This window comes from Bos indicus, chromosome 21, assembly GCF_029378745.1.
Source record: "Bos indicus isolate NIAB-ARS_2022 breed Sahiwal x Tharparkar chromosome 21, NIAB-ARS_B.indTharparkar_mat_pri_1.0, whole genome shotgun sequence".
Lineage (NCBI taxonomy): Eukaryota > Metazoa > Chordata > Mammalia > Artiodactyla > Bovidae > Bos > Bos indicus.
The window spans coordinates 4,595,560-4,618,592 of record NC_091780.1 but is presented as its reverse complement, the minus strand read 5'-3'; the positions used below and the strand labels follow the sequence as shown (position 1 = coordinate 4,618,592).

The following is a 23,033-nucleotide window of genomic DNA, read 5'->3' as shown; positions in this document are numbered from 1 at the left end:
CCCAGCTGTGGATATGACTGGTGATAGAAGCAAGGTCCGATCCTGTAAAGAGCAATATTGATAGGAACCTGGAATGTCAGGTCCATGAATCAAGGCAAATTGGAAGTGGTCAAACAAGAGATGGCAAGAGTGAACATCAACATTCTAGGAATCAACGAACTAAAATGGACTGGAATGGGTGAATTTAACTCAGATGACCATTATATCTACTACTGCGGGCAGGAATCCCTCAAAAGAAATGGAGTAGACATCATGGTCAACAAAACAGTTCAAAATGCAGTACTTGAATGCAATCTCAAAAATGACAGAATGATCTCTGTTCATTTCCAAGGCAAACCATTCAATATCACAGTAATCCAAGTCAATGCCCCAACCAGTAATGCTGAAGAAGCTGAAGTTGAATGGTTCTATGAAGACCCACAAGACTTTTTAGAACTAACACCTAAAAAAGATGTCCTTTTCATTATAGGGGACTGGAATGCAAAAGTAGGAAGTCAAGAAACACCTGAAGTAACAGGCAAATTTGGCCTTGGAATACGGAATGAAGTAGGGCAAAGACTAATAGAGTTTTGCCAAGAAAATGCACTGGTCATAGCAAATACCCTCTTCCAACAACACAAGAGAAGACTCTACACGTGGACATCACCAGATGGTCAACACCGAAATCAGATTGATTATATTCTTTGCAGCCAAAGATGGAGAAGCTCTATACAGTCAACAAAAACAAGACCAGGAGCTGACTGTGGCTCAGATCATGAACTCCTTGTTGCCAAATTCAGACTGAAATTGAAGAAAGTAGGGAAAAACACTAGACCATTCAGGTATGACCTAAATCAAATCCCTTATGATTATACAGTGGAAGTGAGAAATAGATTTAAGGACCTAGATCTGATAGATAGAGTGCCTGATCAACTATGGAATGAGGTTTGTGACATTGTACAGGAGACAGGGATCAAGACCATCCCCATGGAAAAGAAATGCAAAAAAGCAAAATGGCTGTCTGCAGAGGCCTTACAAATAGCTGTGAAAAGAAGAGAAGGGAAAAGCAAAGGAGAAAAGGAAAGATATAAGCATCTGAATGAAGAGTTCCAAAGAATAGCAAGGAGAGATAAGAAAGCCTTCTTCAGGGATCAATGCAAAGAAATAGAGGAAAACAACAGAATGGGAAAGACTAGAGATCTCTTCAAGAAAATTACAGATACCAAGGGAACATTTCAAGCAAAGATGGGCTCGATAAAGGACAGAAATGGTATGGACCTAACAGAAGCAGAAGATATATTAAACAGAGGTGGCAGGAATACACAGGAAAACTGTACAAAAAAGATCTTCACGACCAAAATAATCACGATGGTGTGATCACTGACCTAGAGCCAGACATCCTGGAATGTGAAGTCAAGTGGGCCTTAGAAAGCATCACTACAAACAAAGCTAGTGGAGGTGATGGAATTCCAGTTGAGCTACTTCAAATCCTGAAAGATGATGCTGTGAAAGCGCTGCACTCAATACGCCAGCAAATTTGGAAAACTCAGCAGTGGCCACAAGACTGGAAAAGGTCAGTTTTCATTCCAATCCCAAAGAAAGGCAATGCCAAAGAATGCTCAAACTACCTCACAATTGCACTCATCTCACACACTAGTAAAATAATGCTCAAAATTCTCCAAGCCAGGCTTCAGCAACACGTGAACAGTGCACTTCCAGATGTTCAAGCTGGTTTTAGAAAAGGCAGAGGAACCAGAGATCAAATTGCCAACATCTGCTGGGTCATTGTAAAAGCAAGAGAATTCCAGGAAAACATCTATTTCTGCTTTATTGACTATGCCAAAACCTTTGACTGTGTGGATCACAATAAACTGTGGAAAATTCTTCAAGAGATGGGAATACCAGACCACCTGACCTGCCTCTTGAGAAACCTGTATGCAGGTCAGGAAGCAACAGTTAGAACTGGACATGGAACAACGGTCTGGCTCCAAATAGGAAAAGTAGTATGTCAAGGCTGTATATTGTCACCTTGCTTATTTAATTTCTATGCAGAGTACATCATGAGAAACACTGGACTGGAAGAAGCACAAGCTGGAATCAAGATTGCCGGGAGAAATATCAATAACCTCAGATATGCAGATGACACCACCCTTATGGCAGAAAGTGAAGAGGAACTCAAAAGCCTCTTGATGAAAGTGAAAGTGGAGAGTGAAAAAGTTGGCTTAAAGCTCAACATTCAGAAGACAAAGATCATGGCATCTGGTCCCATCACTTCATGGAAAATAGATGGGGAAACAGTGGAAACAATGTCAGATTCTTTTGGGGGCTCCAAAATCACTGCAGATGGTGACTGCAGCCATGAAATTAAAAGATGCTTACTCCTTGGAAGGAAAGTTATGACCAACCTAGATAGCATATTGAAAAGCAGAGACATTACTTTGCCAACAAAAGTCCGGCTAGTCAAGGCTATGGTTTTTCCAGGGGTCATGTATGGATGTGAGAGTTGGACTGTGAAGAAAGCTGAGCACTGAAGAATTGATGCTTTTGAACTGTGGTGTTGGAGAAGATTGTTGAAAGTCCCTTGGACTGCAAGGAGATCCAAGCAGTCCATTCTGAAGGAGATCAGCCCTGGGATTTCTTTGGAAGGAATGATGCTAAAGCTGAAACTCCAGTACTTTGGCCACCTCATGCGAAGAGTTGACTCATTGGAAAAGACTCTGATGCTGGGAGGGATTGGGGGCAGGAGGAGAAGGGGACGACAGAGGATGAGATGGCTGGATGGCATCACTGACTCGATGGATGTGAGTCTGAGCGAACTCCGGGAGTTGGTGATGGACAGGGAGGCCTGGCGTGTCGCGATTCATGGGGTTGCAAAGATTCGGACACGACTGAGTGACTGAACTGAACTGCCAATATTCAATGCGAAGTGTTGCTGTACCATTTTAATTTAGATAGTTTCTCTATAAATGTCTGAACCAAATTGTTGTACATAAGCATTTAGGTCAACTTTCACCACAGCCTGCCCTAAACAGACCCATCTCTTGCTGAGAAAGAGGGAAGTAATACTGCTGCTGCTGCTGCTAAGTTGCTTCAGTCGTGTCCGACTCTGTGCGACCCCATGGAGGGCAGCCCACCAGGCTCCCCCATACCGGGGATTCTCCAGGCAAGAACACTGGAGTGCGTTGCCACTTCTTCTTCAGTGCATGAAAGTGAAAAGTGAAAGTAAAGTCGCTCAGTTGTGTCTCTGAGCAACCCCATGGACTGCAGCCTACCAGCCTCCTCCGTCCACGGGGTTTTCCAAGCAACAGTACAGGAGTGGGTTCCCATTGCCTTCTCCGGAAGTAATACTGATTGCTGACTTATTAGAATATTCTTTGTATTTATGGTGATGTCAAAAGAGATATGTTAAATACTCTGGTTCTAAAAGTAGGGCAGTGTAATTTATAATCATTTTCAAAATTTTTATCTCCTACCTTATTATCATTTTCCCAAGGTGATTCGTCATTGTATCCTCATTAAAAATAACACTGAAATATCTATAATACAAAATTAACAGAAAACTAATGTGATCTTTTCCACTAAATTTTGCTCACATTTAAGGCTGAGCAGCATATAAATGCAGCAGTATCCTCAAATTGGAATTCCCCTAGCAGGGTTCTGATGGTTTCCTGTAACAAAGGCTAGAATTTGTCAAGAAAATTAATGCAACCTAATGTGGAAGATAACATTTCCCATTAGGATTGAGATGTTTAAAGTGAGTTCTTGTGTGTAGCCTTTTAGATCCAACCTATACTATATTTTTCTCCAAACTACAATGCAAAGCTAAAATGTGAAGACTACATAAACAAATATAAATAAACAGTAAATAAAAACAAAGTTGCACAGTCAGCATCAGATTTGCCTTTGGTTTTTGCTGATTTTGTGCTGTAGTACAATGGAAAATGAAAATGAAAGTGAAAGTCTCTCAGTCGTGTCTGATTCTTTGTGACCCCATGGACTGCAGCATGCCAGGCCTCCATGTCCATCACCAACACCCAGAGCTTGCTCAAACTCATGTCCTTTGAGTCGGTGATGCCATTCAACCATCTCATCCTCTATCGTCCCCTTCTCTTCCTGCCTTGAATCTTTCCCAGCATCAGGGGTCTTTTCCAATGAGTCAGTTCTTCGCATCAGGTGGCCAAAGCTGGAGTTTCAGCTTTAGCATCAGTCCTTCCAATGAATGTTCAGGACTGATCTCCTTTAGGATGGACTGGTTTGATCTCCTTGTAGTCCAAGGGACTCTCAAGAGTCTTCTCCAACACCACAGTTCAAAAGCATCAATTCTTCAATGCTCAGCTTTCCTTATGGTCCAACTTTCACATCCATAAATCCATAGAGGAAAATATAATACTTGATCTTGAATCCTGTGGAAAGATTTCTCAGAATAGTACTTGGGAGTTTTCAGTGAGTGGATGCTATAGGCATTTATATAGTTATTCAAGAATAAGGACTTCTGAATATGTGCTTATATGTGTGTCCATGGCCATGACCATATCTGTGTCCATCAAACATGCTGAGGTGTATGAGTTTTTAAGAACTAAGTTCCATGAAGTAGTCAGTTTAGGCAGGTATAACTTACTCCTTGGAAGGAAAGTGATGACCAACCTAGACAGCATAGCAGAGACATTACTTTGTCAACAAAGGTTCATCTAGTCAAGGCTAGGGTTTTTCCAGTAGTTATGTATGGATGTGAGAGTTGGACTAGAAAGAAAGCTGAGTGCTGAAGAACTGATGCTTTTGAACTGTGGTGTTGGAGAAGAGTCTTGAGAGTCCCTTGGACTGCAAGGACATCCAACCAATCCATCCTAAAGGAGATCAGTCCTGGATGTTCATTGAAAGGACTGATGTTGAAGCTGCAAGTCCAATACTTTGGCCACCTGATATGAAGAACTGACTCATTTGAAAAGACCCTGATGCTGGGAAAGATTGAGGGCAGGAGGAGAAGGGGACAACAGAGGATGAGATGGTTGGATGGCATCACTGATTCAATGGACATGAGTTTGGGTAAACTCTGGGAGTTTGTGATTGACAAGGACGCCTGGCATGCTGCAGTCCATGGGGTCACAAAGAGTTGACAAGACTGAGTCACTGAACTGAACTTTGATACCATTTGCTAATGGTCATAAAATCCCTTGAGAGGAAAAAGAAACAGTTTCTTTCACACATGTTATCACTCTAACAGTAAGTAGATGGTCTACATGCAGTTCTTTGTATCACTCTTCACAAACAGCAAAAGGAAAGGTATGGAGGACTGAGCAGTAACCTTACCTTCAGGGAGGACTCTATTGAGCAGAGACCAGTGGAGCACTGTATCATGGAGATGTATGTGACAGAAAGAACTTCTGGTTCCACCTATTCACCTCATTGTGGTTGAAGTCAGCTTTCTCTTTACATGCTACCCAGAAGAATCAGACTAGAGCAGAGATGAACAGCTAAGTAAGAGGCTTTCTTCCCGAGCACTTTCATGATGGGTTTCCTTTATATCATCTTTAGAAAATGAGTCAGTACACCCACCAAAATTAGAAATATTTTCAGAAAATGACATATTTTCCACAAGATCAGTTTCATTTTTATTTTTTAATGAACATTTAAGGTTCATATACAAAAGCTAACAGAGCAATAAGTCAATCATGAAATAACATACAGGGAAATAAAATGGAAAATAACTCATTTACAATTTCTCACCACTGAAGCACTATACTCTGGCTGCAGTGAATTGTGGTCAGTGTTCCAGACAGTGTATGCTCAGGTCAGATGCCAAGACTGTCATCACACTACTTTTTAAGATCTTTTCTGTCTTGATCATTGTTCAGTTAGTCAGTGGGGGGTGGGTGGTCAGAGGGAGAGAAGTATGTTTCACTCCCACTCCACCAAAAAAAAAAATTTTTAAGCAGTTAAATTTTTCCTTGGGGAAATATTTTATCTGTTAATCTAACATACTATCTGCTTCTATTATTAAATGTCTGCATAAATATTTATTTTATTTCTTAACATAAGATCATGCAGTAGTTTTAATTTCAGAGCAATTAAATTCTTTAATTTCAAAGAATTATCAAAGGCAATTAGTTTGTACATAAATGCCCACAGTTGAATTTTTCAATGCAAAATGTGCTCTTTGTGGTATCTGTTTCTTGTGAGAGTTGGTCAAGTAATAATCATGGAGCATTTCCTAAAATATTTATTTGCTGGGAAAATTTGTATGAAATGACATCTGAAGTATAAAAAACATTGTTAGGTAACACTTGGAACAGTTAAAAATATACTTGTTTGTAAACTCTCAGTGTAAGGTGCTGAGCATCTAAATGTCAGTGCCATTTCTCCTGTTTTTCTAGAAAGTGGCTTGATTTATTTATCAATGTGTCATCTCTGAAACATCTGACATTATATATAGAAACATCAAGGCAATATTATTTGTACATATAATTAAACATGCAAAAATTTCCTGAAAGATAGTGCCCAGATAAGGGAGGCCCCCCGAGTTCAACCTCTCCTTGGTGCCCGTCACTGACGTATGGCTCTCTTGGAGTTTGGGAGCATGAAAGCTCATTTTGGAGAGGTAGCCCCTTTAATCACTGGCTCCCTATTCAAATATGTTGCCCAGTAGACTAGATTGAAAGTGCCAAACAGAAGTGGGAATATAATTCGGGACATTTTGTCAATCTTGCTGATGCTGTTGTAAGTCTTTTTGTTTTCAGAAGCCTTGTCTTCAGGTTTTACTGAGGCTAAAGAGGCATTTGTGGTCCCTGCAGGGGTCTGCTCCTTTGGGATGTTCGGGGGGTGGGTCATCTTCCCAGTAGTATAAGCGTTTGTTGACTTATTTATTGTAAGCTCACGCTCCTTTTTCTGCAAAATACAAGAAGAATGTAAGGGCATGATGTTTGCAAGCAACTATCAGTTCTCAAAAGAGACAGAGACAGAGAGGGGGATCAGCTTATCCCTGGCAGAGGACAGCCTTCCACAGACTTCTAGGCTTAGAACCCCACGTGGCCAGTCTTGGATGTGAAATGCTAGAACAGGTAGAATAGTTTATGGTAGAAAAGTTAGGAAATGGTTCCCTTTGGTGCGGTGAGGACAGGAATGGACTGGGAAGGGGGACAGTGGCCTTCTGGAGTGTGACGACGTGCTCTGTCGTCATAGGGATTTGGGTTATACAGGTGAGCATGTTCGTCAAACCTTCTCAAGATACAGGTGAGCATGTTCGTCAAACCTTCTCAAGGGTACACTTAGAGTTTGTGCACATCATACTATGTAAATTTTTGCTTCAAAAGAATTAAACAATAAACAAATATTGAACTCTAATTAGTGATATGCTTGCTGAATTATTTAGTGGGAAATGCATTATTTACTTTGAATCCATCAAGAATTAAGAAGCATTGACAGACTGAGGATGGCTGGATGGATGAATGGATAGATAGATGTTCAGTTCAGTTCAGTCGCTCAGTTGTGTCTGACTCTTTGCGACCCCATGAATCGCGACACGCCAGGCCTCTCTGTCCATCACCAACTCCCGAAGTTCACTCAGACTCATGTCCATCGAGTCAGTGATGCCATCCAGCCATCTCATCCTCTGTCATCCCCTTTTCCTCCTGCCTCCAATCCCTCCCAGCATCAGAGTCTTTTCCAATGAATCAACTCTTCGCATGAGGTGGCCAAAGTACTGGAGTTTCAGCTTTAGCATCATTCCTTCCAAAGAAATCCCAGGGCTGATCTCCTTTACAATGGACTGCTTGGATCTCCTTGCAGTCCAAGGGACTCTCAAGAGTCTTCTCCAACACCACAGTTCAAAAGCATCAATTCTTCGGCGCTCAGCTTTCTTCACAGTCCAACTCTCACATCCATACATGACCCCTGGAAAAACCATAGCCTTGACTAGCCGGACCTTTGTTGGCAAAGTAATGTCTCTGCTTTTGAATATGCTATCTAGGTTGGTCATAACTTTCCTTCCAAGGAGTAAGCGTCTTTTGATTTCATGGCTGCAGCCACCATCTGTAGTGATTTTGGAGCCCCCAAAAATAAAGTCTGACACTGTTTGCACTGTTTCTCCATCTATTTCCCATGAAGTGATGGGACCAGATGCCATGATCTTTGTCTTCTGAATGTTGAGCTTTAAGCCAACTTTTTCACTCTCCACTTTCACTTTCATCAAGAGGCCTTTTAGTTGCTATTCACTTTCTGCCATAAGGGTGGTGTCATCTGCATATCTGAGGTTATTGATATTTCTCCCGGCAATCTTGATTCCAGCTTGTGTTTCTTCCAGTCCAGCATTTCTCATGATGTACTCTGCATATAAGTTAAATAAGCAGGGTGACAATATGCAGCCTTGACGTACTCCTTTTCCTATTTGGAACCAGTCTGTTGTTCCATGTCCAGTTCTAACTGTTGCTTCCTGACCTGCATACAAATTTCTCAAGAGGCAGGTCAGGTGGTCTGGTATTCCCATCTCTAGGTAACATAAATGACAGATAGGTAGCGATGACACACGCATAGTAAAATGTTAATAGAAGAGGTTTTCATTATGTAATTCCTCAACATTTCCACATGCTTGCAAATTCGCATGATAGAATGTTGGGGAAAATTCTGTTCTTTTACCAAGTTAACATAGTCTCATTGAATTAAATTTAGAAAAACACACGAATACATTAAAGATAATATATCACCATCTTGGTGATCAAGACAGAACACCATCAGCACTCCAGAAGGTCACCATGCCCCTTCCCAGCCCATTTGCATCCTCACCCCAACAAAAGGAACCACTATTCTGAGTTTTTATGGCATAAACTATTTTGCCGGTTCTAGAATTTCACATCCAAGACAGTATTACTCACAATAGCAAAGACTGGTAACAACAAGTATCCATCAATAGATGAATAGTTAAACAAAATGCACATATATGCGTATATATATATATATATATATGCATATACACACAGCTGAAGTGACTGATCATGAATATACATTTATACATACACACACACACACACACATATATATATGAATGCTGTTTGGTCGCTAAGTTGTGTCCCACTCTTCTGCAGCCCCATGGACTGCAGCCCACCAGGCTCCCCTGTCCATGGGATTTCCCAGGCAGGAATACTGGAGTGGGTTGCCATTTCCTCCTCCAGGGCATCTTCCCAACTCAGGGATCGATCCTGTGTCTCCTACATTGCATGTGGATTCTCTACTGCTGAGCCACCAGGGAAGCCTTATACTATATACACACACACACATATACCACACACACACAATGAAATACTATTCAGCCATAAATCCTACAGGGATGGACTGTTTTAAGTGAAATAAATCAGACAAATACCGTATGACTTCACTTATATGTAGGATCCAAATAAACAAAAAGCTGAACTCATAGATACAGCGAGCAGATTGGTGGTCAGCAGAGGTCAGGGTGGGGTGGGGAGCAAAGTGGATGAAGGTGGTCAAAAGGTACAAACTTCCAGCTTTAAAATAAATAAGATGAGGAAATGTAGTGCACAGCCTGGTGACTATAGTTTTAAAAAAGAAAAGCAAATATATTAACTATTAAAAATATGTGAAAGGTAAAAAGCAGAGAGGAAGGGCATGGAAAGGGAGCAGGAAGCAGTGGTGGAAAGCGAGGTTGAGCATGTGCACAGACCCAGGGAGCATGAGAACTCAGGCCCGCGGCGAGGATGACCATGAGCCTCAGAGCAGAGCAAGGCCTGTGAGCAGCTGTGCAGCAGGGCTCTCTGCAGACCCAGTGGCTCCACGCGCACCTGTGCGGGGCTGCCACCAGCCTGACAGACTAGCTCTGTCAGTGTCTCGTGCAGCCTTCACATCCTGGGGTAAGCAGGGCAGAGCACACACTGGAGGACAGCAGGGTGGTCTCAGGCTCAGGTGTCCTGCTCTGGGCAGGCGGGGCACAAGCCTTAGGACTGCCACAGTGGTTGGAGACGGGCCCCTGGTGCTCTGTCAGGGAAGACTTGCTGCCCAGCGCAGGGCGCAGAGGCCAGCAGACTGCTCCCTTCACAGTCAACCTGAACCTTTTTTCTGTACCCTTATGCAGGTGTTCACCCCTAAAAATTGCCTGGCACCCCCAACTCTGAAGACCCCAACAGGTAATGATGCCAAACAGTTTGGTGTTCAAGTTTTCTCTGCTTGTAAATAAAAGCCAGTTCATGCAAAAAGAGTAATGATACACTTCCTCATTCATGCTCACCACCACGACTAAAGTAGGGCTTGCTGGCTGGGATGCCTGCAGATACCCTGATGCCTTCACTGGCCGAGGGCATGGGACCCCCTGCTCCACAACCTCTGGGGGCAACACACAGTCTTCCAGGAGATCAGTGCTAGTCTGGAGTGAGACAAGCTACTTTACCTCCAAGCCCTCCTCTCCCTTCTGGTCTGTGTTCAGACCTGTGATGAGTGGGAAGGACAGGGAGGCCACGTGCGGGAGAATGAGGTGGCTGACGATGATGACAGCCCACTACTTCAGGGCTGCTCCGCCTTCCTCCTAGGCTCACAGACACAAGCCTGATGGCCTCAGTTCCTGCTGCACCTCCCAGCTGGCTGTCCCACTCAAGGGGGCCACCTCCAGTCTACCATCACCAGGCCCATAGCAAACATTTACTTCCCTGCAACATGGTGCTGGGAAGCTCCTCTCCCCAGACTTCATATTTTTTGGGGTACAAACACCCCCATGGCTCTGCCTACTGGGACCCTTCAGTCAAGAGCCCCCAGTCCGACAGTCCCCTGCTTCTGCAGTGTTCTCCCAGCTCTCTGCCAACCACCGGCTCTGCTCAGCTGGCTCCTGCCCCCGTCACCTCCCACAGAAACACCCGTCTGGGAGCGTCATGCCTGTCAAGACCCTCACCTCCCCCGGCACCTCTCCCCACCCCTCCTGCCCTCAGGGGCCTGATACGGGCCCACTAGGCTTTCCTCCATCTTCATACAGGTGAGCTGGGCCTAGAAGCAGGTCTTTCTTGCATGACTGAAACCTCGGCGTGGGAGTGGATTCATGGTGCTTGAAAGTAGGAAAAATCCGATGGGCCAGGTCAAGTCAGAACTTTGGACTTTTCGTAAGAAAAGAACAGCTGTGTTGAATGAAAACTTCCATGTATGTTATTTTCTTTTCCCCAAGGACCTTGTTCAAGTTGGAATGTTGCACAACCTTTTTCTTCAAATATTTTTTAGATTCAGGCACCAATCTCTTTCTATATACTCAGCACTTAATTGCTCTGCACAGAAAAATGCTTCCCAAGATAACTCTTGCCTCGTTTAAGCAAGCCGGATCATCCCATGAGTAGAATTAGGTGTGTTTGCTGTTGTGTTGCTTTCAATAATTCAAACGCTCCCTTTATGACCTTCAGCCACCTTGCAGAAGACACTGCATGGTGAAGTGGCAAAAGAATGAGCAGAACCATTGACTGTACAATTCAAAACTGGGTAAGTAGTCCCTGAACAGACAGAAGGTACTTCATCAAAAGTAATAGGCCTGAGGATAAACAAGCCCAAACCATGAACATGAAATCAGATCTTTCCCTTGAATGAAGCTAGTGATTGAAAATAAAGTTAAAACAGGACCTGTTATAAGACTTTGTAAGGTCTGTGAATATAAGGGAAGGAATCATTTTTCAGGGGAAGGGATGTAGGGAAGAGAAACACTTGGGCTTTTAGTTGGACATAAAGTCAGGCCCGTTTTCTTTGGAGTAAGGAGGAAAATGAAGTCAGTACCTTGATCTTGGCTGCTTCCAAGGCTTTTTTCCCATCCCAGGCCCAGCCTCTCTTTGTGAAATAGTTGACGGTAGCAAACTCGATCAGCGCAGAGAACACAAAAGCGTAACACACGGCTATGAACCAGTCCATGGCTGTTGCATAAGCCACTTTGGGCAGAGAGTTCCGGGCGCTGATGCTGAGGGTCGTCATGGTCAGCACCGTGGTCACCCCTGGTCAACAATAAGGGGAGGACAATGGAACAAGAGTCAGCTCTAGCATCGGACCCCAGGATAACACCTCTGCATGAGACAAAGACAGAAAGAAGCTGTCTCTCAGCCCAGGTCTCTCTCTACGATTCTCATAGCACAACACGTTCCTTTAAACACTGCTTAGTTTCCTTATCTTGTCAGTTGTCTCCGCTAGAATATGGATCGAGGCGGGCAGGGATTGGGTCTGATTTGTACACACACCCTGTGTCCCTGTTGTCCTGACCTGAGCCCTGCAGAGAGCGGATGCCCAACACAGATAAGTTAGAAGACTGGGGCATCTTTGTGTTCCTCAGAAAAGTCGAGCTGAGACGGGCAGGGATGTTCCCACGGCTCTGGGGAAGCACTTCACAAAGACTCACGGTGCCCCTGACAAACTGTGGGCTCCAGAAAACTCATAAAGCAGACTTGCTTTCACATGGACTAACGGAGCCTGCAGACTCCAAGGACCTGAGTGCAACAGAAGTACCACATCTGAATCTAGGTCTTGGCACGCCCTCTAAGAAAGAACTGGGTCACCTTGAGGCTGCTGTGTAAGATGCCTGTAGCCATCTGCCTTGTCTTTTAGGGAAATCTGCAGTGAGCATACAGCAAGTCTAGATCCTCAGAGGGAGCTGTTGAACCTTTACTGGGCGTCTGCTAGGGGCCAGCCCCTGATGTAAGCTACATTCTGGATGGGTGTCAATATTCACATTTGGCAGGTGAGGAGCTTAAAGATTTAAAAATAGTACTGCACTCAAATTCACCAGCTGGCAAATGAGAGCCAATACTAGACCCAGGTCTGCTGAACACTTACAGCCCATGTAGTTTCCACAAGCTCTGTCCTTCCTCTTAGCATAGTTTTGCTTGCATAAGGGTGCATGTCTACGCACGGGGTGTGAGTGCAATGCAGCTGTTCCAGTGGAACTGTGTGCCACCCTCCCCAAATTCAGAGGTTGAAGTCTTAATCTCTGGAACTCAGTATTACTTTCCAGATCTTACTTAGAAACATGGTGTTTACAGAAGTAATGAAGTTACAATGAGGTTATTAGGGTAGGCCTTAATCCAACATCACTGGTATCTTTCTCTCTCTCACACACACACACACACACACAGGGAAAACCCCATGTGAAGCCCAGAATTATGCTGCCACACGCCTAGAAACTACCAGAAACTAGGAGAGAGGCCAGACGCAGAGCCTTCCTTCAGAGAAAACCAACTCTGCTGATTTGGGACTTGGAGCTTCCAGAACAGTTAACTTCAGGCAGTTAACTTCTATTGCTTAAGCCCTCAGTGGGAGGAACTGTACTAAGGCAGCCCCAGCAAACAGCATCAAAAGACTGTAATGTTGCTGGTCGTCATAGCAGCTTAGTGTTCATTCAGTGTCATCCTTCAGAGATATTTACATACCCTCATCGAACATGGCACTGTGCATGGAACTGATGCTAAAGAAATCAGTGGTCACCTTTGATTTTTCTTAGAAATCCAGTTCATCATTGTGCTAGAGAGCAGTGCTCTGTGTATGACCTTAAACAGGCTTCTTTTGTCTCCTTGAGTCTTTTAACATCCTAACACTAGTTGAAAATCTCTACGAGGAAGCAGACTGGAATACAAGGCATCCTCCAAACTAAATTTTTTTCCTTGTCCACCTACTAATGTTCTCCTAAACAGCTGGGGGAACACTGTCTAGCCACAAGCCAACCCCCACACCTTCCTGATGCTAAATCAGAGGAGGCAGACGAAGCACGCGGTTGGAGGCAGAGAGGTGGTTGCACAGAAGCAGTCCTGGGCCCTTCCTGGAAATCTCCAGGATCTCCGGCTTCTTCCACCTACAGGAGTTTTGGCAGGAAATGCAGGGCACCTTTCCTTCTTTGGAAGAAAAAGTACAGTAGGAAGAGCTGAGATGGGAACAGTACTTGACAGTTTAGAAAAATGTGAATATCCATTACAACTGACCCATAAAATTACTTTTAATGTTGAATTTGATGAAATGAGCTCCCAAGTAAGAGTAAAACATTGGATCATGTCTGCTGTGTCAAGGTACTAGCTAGCTAGATCTGGCTAAACTTGATTTATGTCTCAGGAATGTCAGATAATATTCTAGATTCTTATCATACATATGTGTACATATACACACATATCATACATGCATATATCTCATATATGTGTTTATTTATACATTTGTTGTTCTTGCTCAGTCGGTCAGTTGTTTCCGAATTTCTGTGGTCCCATGGACTTTAGTCTGCCAGGCTCTTTTGTAAAAATACTGTAGCAAAATCTCGTGTAAGACAGATTGCTGGAAATTTTAAAAACACTGTCCTGTCCTGCCCTGCCCCTCCCCCCAAAAAGAGAAAAAAAAACAACAGGCTACCGGTGAAAGGCTTTTCAGGAGGGAAACGATGTTCAAATTGCTCTGAAACTTGGTTCAGAAAGCAGCCCTAAATCTAGTCTTTAAGACTGAATTTGTTTTCAAGGTCACAGAATAGACAGGCAGCTCTAGGCTGTTGTTTTCTGCGATGTTAGACTAGGCAGAACACAGTCTGCAGGCTGGGTTAGGCACACTCACCAAACACTGTCCTGGCAGGAACTGATTCTCGGTTCAGCCAAAAGGACACTTGTGACAAGATCACGGTCATGATGCAGGGGAGGTAGGTCTGGATGACAAAGTAGCCAATCTTCCTCTTCAGATGGAAATGAGCTGTCATGATTGTGTATTCACCTGCAAATAAGCAAATCAGTGCAGTCAGCCACCTAAAGGAATCCCTGTGCTTCCTGCCCCGGTCACCGTCTCCTCGGGAGCTCCCTTCTCCCCACCTTCCCTCTGCACAAGCGTTCAATTGTGTTCTTTGGGTGAAGGAGAGGCTGGTTGTTTTGTTAAGTCTCCTGACCCCCGGCCTCTGAAGAGCCTCTGCGGGGGGATGCTTTTCTGGGGAAAATCAGATTTGTGTGTTTTCCTAATCCCTGGTTACAATCTGTGCCACTCTCCACCTGCCCCCCTCAGTGCTACTGCCCTCAGGATTTCAGGATTTAGCCTCTCTACATATAACTCAGGACATCACAGAGCCCTGTCGCGGGTGGAGGGTTTTTCCTCACTTCCCAGCCAGAGAGGGCTGGCAGGGGCGGTGGGCTTCCAGGCCCCCACAGGCTCAGTGCCCCGCCTCGGCTGGGGGGTGAGAAGCAGCAGACCCAGGAGGCGGCGGGTCCTGACTGCGCCGAGCCCCCACGCCTTCCAGGGACAGCGAGGGCATCTCTTTGGCGATGTCCCAGTGCCTTCTCTGGATCTGCCTGGTGGTGTGGGAGGTGGGCGCCGACCTTCCCCTCATTGCGGAGAATGACGCTGCACTGACGGTGAACTGGTAAGGAGCCAAGGTGGCTACATGGGCAGTGGGGTGAGATGGGCTCCTTTGCTGCAAGAGTCTGCCTATCCCTGGGGAGACGGGAAGGATGCTTCCAGACGTGAAGGCACAGCTGAGTTGATCTGAGGACAAGAGTCCTTTGACTGATTGGAAGAATCAGACGGTGTGGTCAGCGAGTCTGGCAGAACCACGGATGTGGGTTGGGGGGCCTCTGCTGAAGTGGACCCCCAGATGGGCCATCTGTTTGAGGGTGGTCAGACTGCAGCATGGGCTCAGTGTTGAGGCGTTTGAGACTGGTTAAAGCGTGGATGCTTGCTGTTGGAATCAAAGCCCAGCGCTCAGTAAGGTCAGCTGCGGATGTGTCCCTAGGTGCCTTTCCTCACAGCATGAATTAAGATCATGTGTGGCAAAACCTGCTCCCTACAGAAGAGGAGACCACAATTCCTGCAGGGCCGAGAGCCACCACGCCCTCCCCACAGCCCCAGGCAGGCAAGAGGAGGGACTGGGCTCCGTCCCATAGAAGGAGACAGGGACACAGGGAAGGGGGGAAGGTATGCTAGTAGCAAAGACATCTTTGCCATGATCTGATTTTGCCAGGAGGATAAACACCATTCTGTTTCTTTGCATTCGGATTTGAAGTTACTCTCCTACTTATAAATTCTTTTGCTGTTATGGTTCTTTTCATTCTGTTTTATTTTTGAGTCGAGGATAGCAATATAAGATAACTTTCAAAAAAGGTCATTTTTTAAAATGCAAATAGGGGCAGAATCCCATTTAAAAATGTCTACAGAATGACATGAAACAGGGTTTATTAGTGTTGCACTCCTTAACCCCAAGTATCTGCCATGCCACCTTCCCACTTGTTCCTATAAAACCAGGCCTGCTTCCTCTTCCTTTCCCTTGAACGCAGCAACAGTATGTTGCAGCAGCCTCTTCCCAGGCCTGCCAGGCCCTTTCTGAGGACACCAACCCTCTCCAGCGGATGGGCACTGAGTGGAAGGCTGCAATGTGCATCCCTTGCTTCCGGCCAGCTCCCAGGGGTGGTGATGCTGACAGAGTGATGCTGACCGGGGGACCATCTGGGGCTTAGAACTCATGCTGCGAGCAGGACTCACTCCATCCTTGTCCCACATTTCTCCTGCCATTTGGTGCCCTGGAGGACCCTGCCCTGCTCACAGCCAAGCTAGTGATCGTGACCATTGGGGTTGGGGTCTGTGGACACCCCCTGTCGCTGTAGGCCAGGGGGTTCCTTCGAAGACCCTGCCCACTTGGCATCGGGTGATGCCAGGACTGTGCTGCCCTGAGGGCTCAAGCCAGCCCTGTGCCTGAGGGAGTTAACTGCACCCTCGAAGGCCATGGTGATTTCTACGCAGCTCGCTGTGCTTTCCAAAATTCAACCCCAGGGGAATCCCTGAAATGGTCAAACAGGGAAACAGCAGAGCAGGTAAATGGGAGAATGTGTAGGCAGCTCTCTGCCTTGGCTGCAGAGGCTGCTGCTGGCGTCTTGGTGCTTGGCAGGACTGTTACATAAGCAGGGCCCGCGGTCACTGATGCTCACATGGGGGCAAACGCACCTCGGATTAACGTCCCTCATGACCCTTAATCCCGGGATGCCACAGCTGCGCCTCCGTGCGCGGCCGAAGGAGGGGCTGGACGTGGCGGTTCCTTGCGGCTCAGGAGAGCCGGGGCTCCCCCAGGCGTGCGCCCGTGTGGGGTGCGGGAGAGGAGGGCTACCTGTGCTGGTGCTGATGTTCTCCGTGCCCACGGTCTGCCCCATGAGGTGGTACTGGTTCAGCCTGGAGCCATCTTCTGCCACCACCACTGACTTGGCGGTGCCGTTGGTCCAGACATAGACGACTTCGGAATTAGGATATGCGTCTGCATGGCGGGGGACAGAAGGCAGTGTAAGCCTGGGAACGTTTGCAGCCTGGTACAACCACACATGTTTATGAGAGTAGTCAGAGAGATGACTGAAGAATCAAATGACCTACAGAAAGTACAGGCAGTCAGACCAGGGCAGACAGCTCCACCGTCGAAGCCCTTATCATTTCCACAGGGCGGAGCCCTCAGAAGTCAGGCCCAGTGCTTCCCACGGACTGTCTTCTCTTCAGGGTGCACCGTCGCATGGGCCGAGACCACAGGGCCTGGGGCTCTCCCAGCTCCACGCTCTGGGGCAAGTCTCCTGTTCTGTGCTCAGTGCTTCTATCTGAGAACGGGATTGTGACAATGTCTGCCGTCCACTATTACAATGGACATGACGAGAGCTCCATCAGGGTGTCAACGGTTCATTAACAGTAAAAGTAAACACGATGAGTCACGCAAGAAGCAATGAGTAAGTTCACTGTGCACACACCAAAAAGACAGTTTGCAAACTGAGAGCTCTCAAACCAAAGCATGGGTTGAGGCTGAGGGGTACACCCTTATAAAGCACCTTGTATAGCAGGAAAGAGTTGATGGTTTATTATTCAAAGTGGTTACAATATTAGAATTTTCTTAAATGATATGGAATTGGTCAGTAGTTGCCTCATATCAACCCCGGGAAACAGTTTAAGTTTTACTTCTAATTCTTAGAGGCAAATGACCCAGGTCAAGTTAGCCTTAGAAAATAAGCTAAATTAAGCTTCATTTGTAGGACGAAACTGGCTGTCTGCTCAGTGAGTTTTCATGTCTGGTCTCCATTTGTTTGTGATTCTAACTTGCAGCAGCGTCTGACTACATCAGCTCCTATAAAGGTTTCACTTTGCAGAAGGCACTTGTCTGGTTGACTGCACTGTCCTGGCAGGCAGGTGATGCAGGCAGCAGGAACTTTAACCCTGGCGTCATATCTGTGACTGTTACCTTACACGGCAAAAGGCACCGTGCAAATGGAATGAAAGCTATGGGCCTTAAAGTCAGGAGATTTCCTAGATGATCCCAGTGGACCCAATATAACCACTTTAGTCCTTCAAAACAGAGAACTTTCTCAAGCTGAGGCCAGTCATAGACACCCAGTTTAGAGAGATGTGAGGCAGAAAGAAAGGACTCAACTTCTATTGCTGGTTTTAGAGATGTAGGAAGGGGCCATGACCCAGGGTATGGAGTTAGCCCTTTTATGGGCAAGAATGACTCCTGGTGACAGCCAGCAAGAAACAGACTTCAACCTGCAGATCAGGGAACTGAATCCTGCCTGCAGCCTGAGGGGCTGGATGTGGACTTGCCCCCAGAGCTTCCAGAAGGGAAGGCAGCCCTGCTGACACCACGATTCTGGCCATGGGAAACCCAGAGCTGGGATACCAGGCACATTCACTGTATGAACTGTAGAACTAGAAGACGATACAAGTGTTGTTCTATTTTTTAATGTTTTAACTATTGAGATACAATGGACACATATCATTGTATAAGTTTAAGGTGTACAATGTCATGATTTTATATATGTATATATTATAAAATGATGACTACAATAAGGCTACTTAATAAATATGTTGTTCAATTAAATTGCTAAGTTTGTGATAACATGTCACGGCAGCAGAACACTAGAACAGGTGGATGGAAAATAAACAGAAGACTGTATCCCAGAGGAGGGAGACAAATATACATGAACATGTTATATGTGAGGTGGCAGTGAGTGCTACAGGGAGACACACGCTCTGCCGAGGGGAGAGGTGCAGTGGGGGAGTCTGGGGAGGTGAGATCGAGGGGCGTCAGCACATGTACGTCATGGGAAGCAGTGGCTGGGGTGTGTGTCGGTGGAGGGGAGGGGCCTGCAGGGTGAGGCCTGAGAGGTGAGGAGGCAGCAGAGGCATTGGCGCGGCGGCCACTGCACTGGGGGGACGGTGAGCACGCTTCCGGGGGTCTGGGTGACAGGCTTGAGGAGAGCGGCTCCCGGGGAGCGGATGGCATGAAGGAACCCGCCCGCTGGAGCGCTCCTCGTGTCTTTCAAGGCCCCCGACGGTGAACCCACACACCTACAGCATCTGTACGGCTGCCACACCCAGACCCCAGCGCCTTCTGCACAAGCCTGTGCGCTGGGTTCCCCGCCTGGCATCAACCCCCGGCGCAAAGAGCTGCGTGCCCTCACAGGGAGGCCTCAGCAGGCGTCTCAGGAGACAGGCGGGCTGGTAGGGAAGGCGTCCCTGGGCCGGGCGGCAGGTTCCGGGACTCCGCCAGGCAGGGCCCGGTGCACGGCTCATGGGCCCGGTGCAGCCACTGCTGTGCAGACGGGCAGGAGTGTTGTGTGGCCACAGGCCTCCACAGAAGGTGCCAGAAGAAGAGTCACGCCAGTGATGAGTACTCCTTCCTACTAAGTGTGGAAGTTTCTCTGCTAGTGCACATCACTACCCTTATTCTTCATTTACGTGCGAAAGAGCATTCCTAATACTTGAAAAATAATAAAACAAACAAGTATAGAGCAAACACTGAGTTAATACAGAGGAAACTTCCAGGCCCTCTGTGAACTCACTTTCCCCCCACAGGTTCTATTCCAAACTTAACAATAATCACATAATCACTGCATTGTTTGCTCTGTAGTTTTACAGACATCACTAAACACAGGTTTTTTTTTTTTTTTTTTTTTTTTGCTGTTTTCTTCATAAAATCTGATTGTGTTTTTTACCCGTTTGAATCATGTATTCTTTACATATTCTGATATACATAATTTTTTTGTTCCATGTGTTGTAAACATCTTCAAGTTGTGCCTATATAACTTTGCTCACTTAAAAAAAAATTTATAAATGGTAGCTTAAGTGAGTTAAATTTATCAACCTTTTAATCTCTGCATCTTATTTTGGAGGCCCTCCTGATCAAAGCTAGAATGCTCCATCTTTAACCATTAGGGCCTTGATACAAGGAGCTGACTTCTGTACATATTTTCCTATATAAGTATCCAATTGCACCCTCTCCATGAGATTTTCTGTGCTGCCACAGGAATCATTAAGCCGTTCTTCCCACCCACATCCTTTCAGGGCCTGTTCTGACAAGTAAGGTCTCCTGTGGGCACAGGCTCTCTCTGTGGAATTGTCTGTTTTGCTTCCTTTTTCTATTGCGATTTCAAGCCCCTCGCCTTAACCACACAGAGTGCAGAACTCTAGACACCAGCAGCTGGAAGAGCAATCTGTCCCCTTTTCATCTTCACCCACACACATGTTAGAATCAGGCTTTCCCCAAAATACTCTGATGAGATTTATGTTGGACCTGAACCGGATCTACAGATTTTAGATTGGGGTGACATCACATCTTAGGTATAGAATCCTTTTACCAGGGACATGATGTTTATGTAGGTCTCTGGAGTGCAAGTGACTGATAATAAGCTTTTTTTAATTGTAGTGTTAAGTGCCTGGGATCAGGCTTTCAATTGCTGATTGCCAAGGCACCTGTTTAAAAAGGCATTCACCTCCCATGAGCATATTCCCAGATACTCCACTAGATAAAGGACCAACCCACCCATGCAGTTCCCCTTCAAGAAAACCCAAGGTGACCTAGATAACCGACCGCCTGATGACCCCAATTCTCCCTAGTTAGAACACCTAATTCCCGTTCTTATGTTTTGAATTTGCCAATAAAAATTGAACTGGTGAAACCCTAAACACCCCACCCTGGACCCCAATAAAGGCAGAGCCCCACATCTATGGTCTTCCTCTTTCCCTCACCATGACTGTGCTGCATGGCCCTGGGTGTGCTATGTGTCCGCTGAGATCTCTGAGTGATAACCTGGTTTTTTCAAAGTTCCCTTTTCCTGGCAGTTCCTGCCAAGTGTGTCATGCAGTCATAACAGAAACCATGAAGGCCTGTCCAGTGTCAGCATTGGCTCCCATCAGAGAATGTCTGAGTGGGCTGCCATGGCTCGTACGGGCCCAGATGGGCACCCCAAGCATTCCTAGCCACAGTGTGTGTCTGACGGCTGATGATGACCTGAGGGCAACACAGAACAGTGCTCTAGGTGCACACATCTCTCGGTGAGGTCGTATCACTTTCCTCTTTCACCGGGTGTTCTCCCCTCAGACGTGTGTTAGTCAACACGGTTCCAAAACCCAGTGTGTCCTGTCTCTGAGCAAAGCCACAGCTCCCAGAGTTGGGAACCCTACTTCTCAGGAGGCTCCTCGGCAAGGGGGTCGTTAGAACCCTGAGAATCAGTGACACGATTCCAGTGCCATCTGTGTATCAGTAAGATATCAAACAGAATGATGTAAACAGAGCAGACGTGCTCACCAGTTAATGGGATACCACACATGCTGCACTTGAATTACATGGCAAGTGGAGGCTGAGTGTTCTTGTCATGTGGTTTTAAATTAGCATGACCTTCCAAGTCTCAGGTAATGCAGAAGCGTGTTTGCACATGGGCTGCACTGGAGCCCTCCAGCACAAGTGTGTTCTGCTGTAAGTTCCCTTCTCTGTTACGGGAGATGTGGCTGGGGTGGTGTTGGGGGCTGACGGTGCACTCCACCCTGGCAAGCTGCTTTCCAAGTGTCTGGTCACAGACAGTCAGGCTTGTGCTGGCAGCTCCCTGAATTCCCCACAAACAAGGTGAGATTTCCCTCTTTCTATCATTCAAACGGCACAGCACCCTGAAGACTGCAGGGCCGTGGCGCTGAGACATGGACTGGAGCAGAGTGGCCACGCCGGGTTCTGGCCAGGGCTGAGTGTGGAGTGGGTGGTGGACGGTGATGAGGCTCCCTGCTGTCCCCAGACTGGCGCAGGCAGCTAGCATCCTGTGGTCTTGTGCCCCGTCTTTCCCCAGCCACTGTGCCCCAGGACAGGCCAGGCTGCTGCTCTGTGAGGCTGGCCCCACTCCGGCCATGTTCACAGGGAGGAGGGCTGCTCATGTCCCACCAGCACCCCTCATTCCGCTCCCAATCCACACACCACGGGCTGTGAGTCTGTCCCCTGGCCCAAAGAAGTATGCAGGCTCCCATGACCCCTGGAAGATGTGAGCCAGCTGGGAACTGTGAATCCCAAAGCTCAGAAAGGAGCGCAAACCTTGGGGCAATAGGTCTCAGTGACCTGGGCGGTTCTGAGAGCCAAGAATGACTGGGTGCAGAGACATGCATCAGAGCAGAGAGCACAGAAAACGATGCACCATCCCTCCTCCCCCAACTGCAGAGCTACCTACTCAATGCCAGTGTCCTCAAGGAAGAGGGAAGAGGGCAAAGAGCAGGGGGCACAGGGAAGAGGGGGGCCTTTGGGAAGAATGAGGCTTTCAGGAGGGAGAGAGTGCCTGCCTGGGTGGCCTGGAGAGAAGCTGACCACGATGCGGGCATGCATGTGGGAGCTGTGGGATGGTGGGGGTGCAGACGTGGTGGGGTACAGATTGGATCGCTGGGCACATAGTCCTGACTCTCCTGGTGGGACTGGGTGTGGCTGGGCATGCGGTCCTGACTATCTGTGGGACTGGGTGTGGCTGGGCACATGGTCCTGACTCTCCATGGGACTGGGTGTGTCTGGGCATGTGGTGCTGACTCTCCCCATGGGACTGGGTGTGGCTGGGCACACGGTTCTGAATCTCCCCGTGGGACTATGTGTGGCTGGGCACACGGTTCTGACTCTCCCGTGGGACTGTGTGTGGCTGGGCACGTGGTCCTGACTGCCTTGGGACTGGGTGTGGCTGGGCACACGGTCCTGACTCTCTGCGGGACTGGGTGTGGCTGGGCACAGGGTCCTGACTCTCCGTGGGACTGGGCGTGGCTAGGTAGGCAGTCCTTATTCTCTGTGAGACTGGATGTGGCTGGGCATGCGGTCCTGAGTCTCTGTGGGA

At 46.9% G+C, this 23,033-nt stretch overlaps 1 protein-coding gene across 5 annotated transcripts in view; it reads right to left on the bottom strand.

The window, feature by feature from the left end:
* Positions 1–5,580: 5,580 nt before the first annotated feature.
* Positions 5,581–23,033, bottom strand: part of GABRA5 (gamma-aminobutyric acid type A receptor subunit alpha5) — a 92,404-nt gene continuing 74,951 nt past the window's right edge. For all 5 annotated transcript variants that reach the window (XM_070774996.1, XM_070774993.1, XM_019983266.2 and 2 more), the window contains 4 exons: positions 17,042–17,185; positions 14,518–14,670; positions 11,725–11,936; positions 5,581–6,861 (listed from right to left, as the gene is read on the bottom strand). In XM_070774996.1, coding sequence (XP_070631097.1) covers positions 6,562–6,861; positions 11,725–11,936; positions 14,518–14,670; positions 17,042–17,185 — 809 coding nt within the window. In that variant the 3' untranslated portion in view covers positions 5,581–6,561. The remainder of the gene's footprint in view (positions 6,862–11,724; positions 11,937–14,517; positions 14,671–17,041; positions 17,186–23,033) is intronic.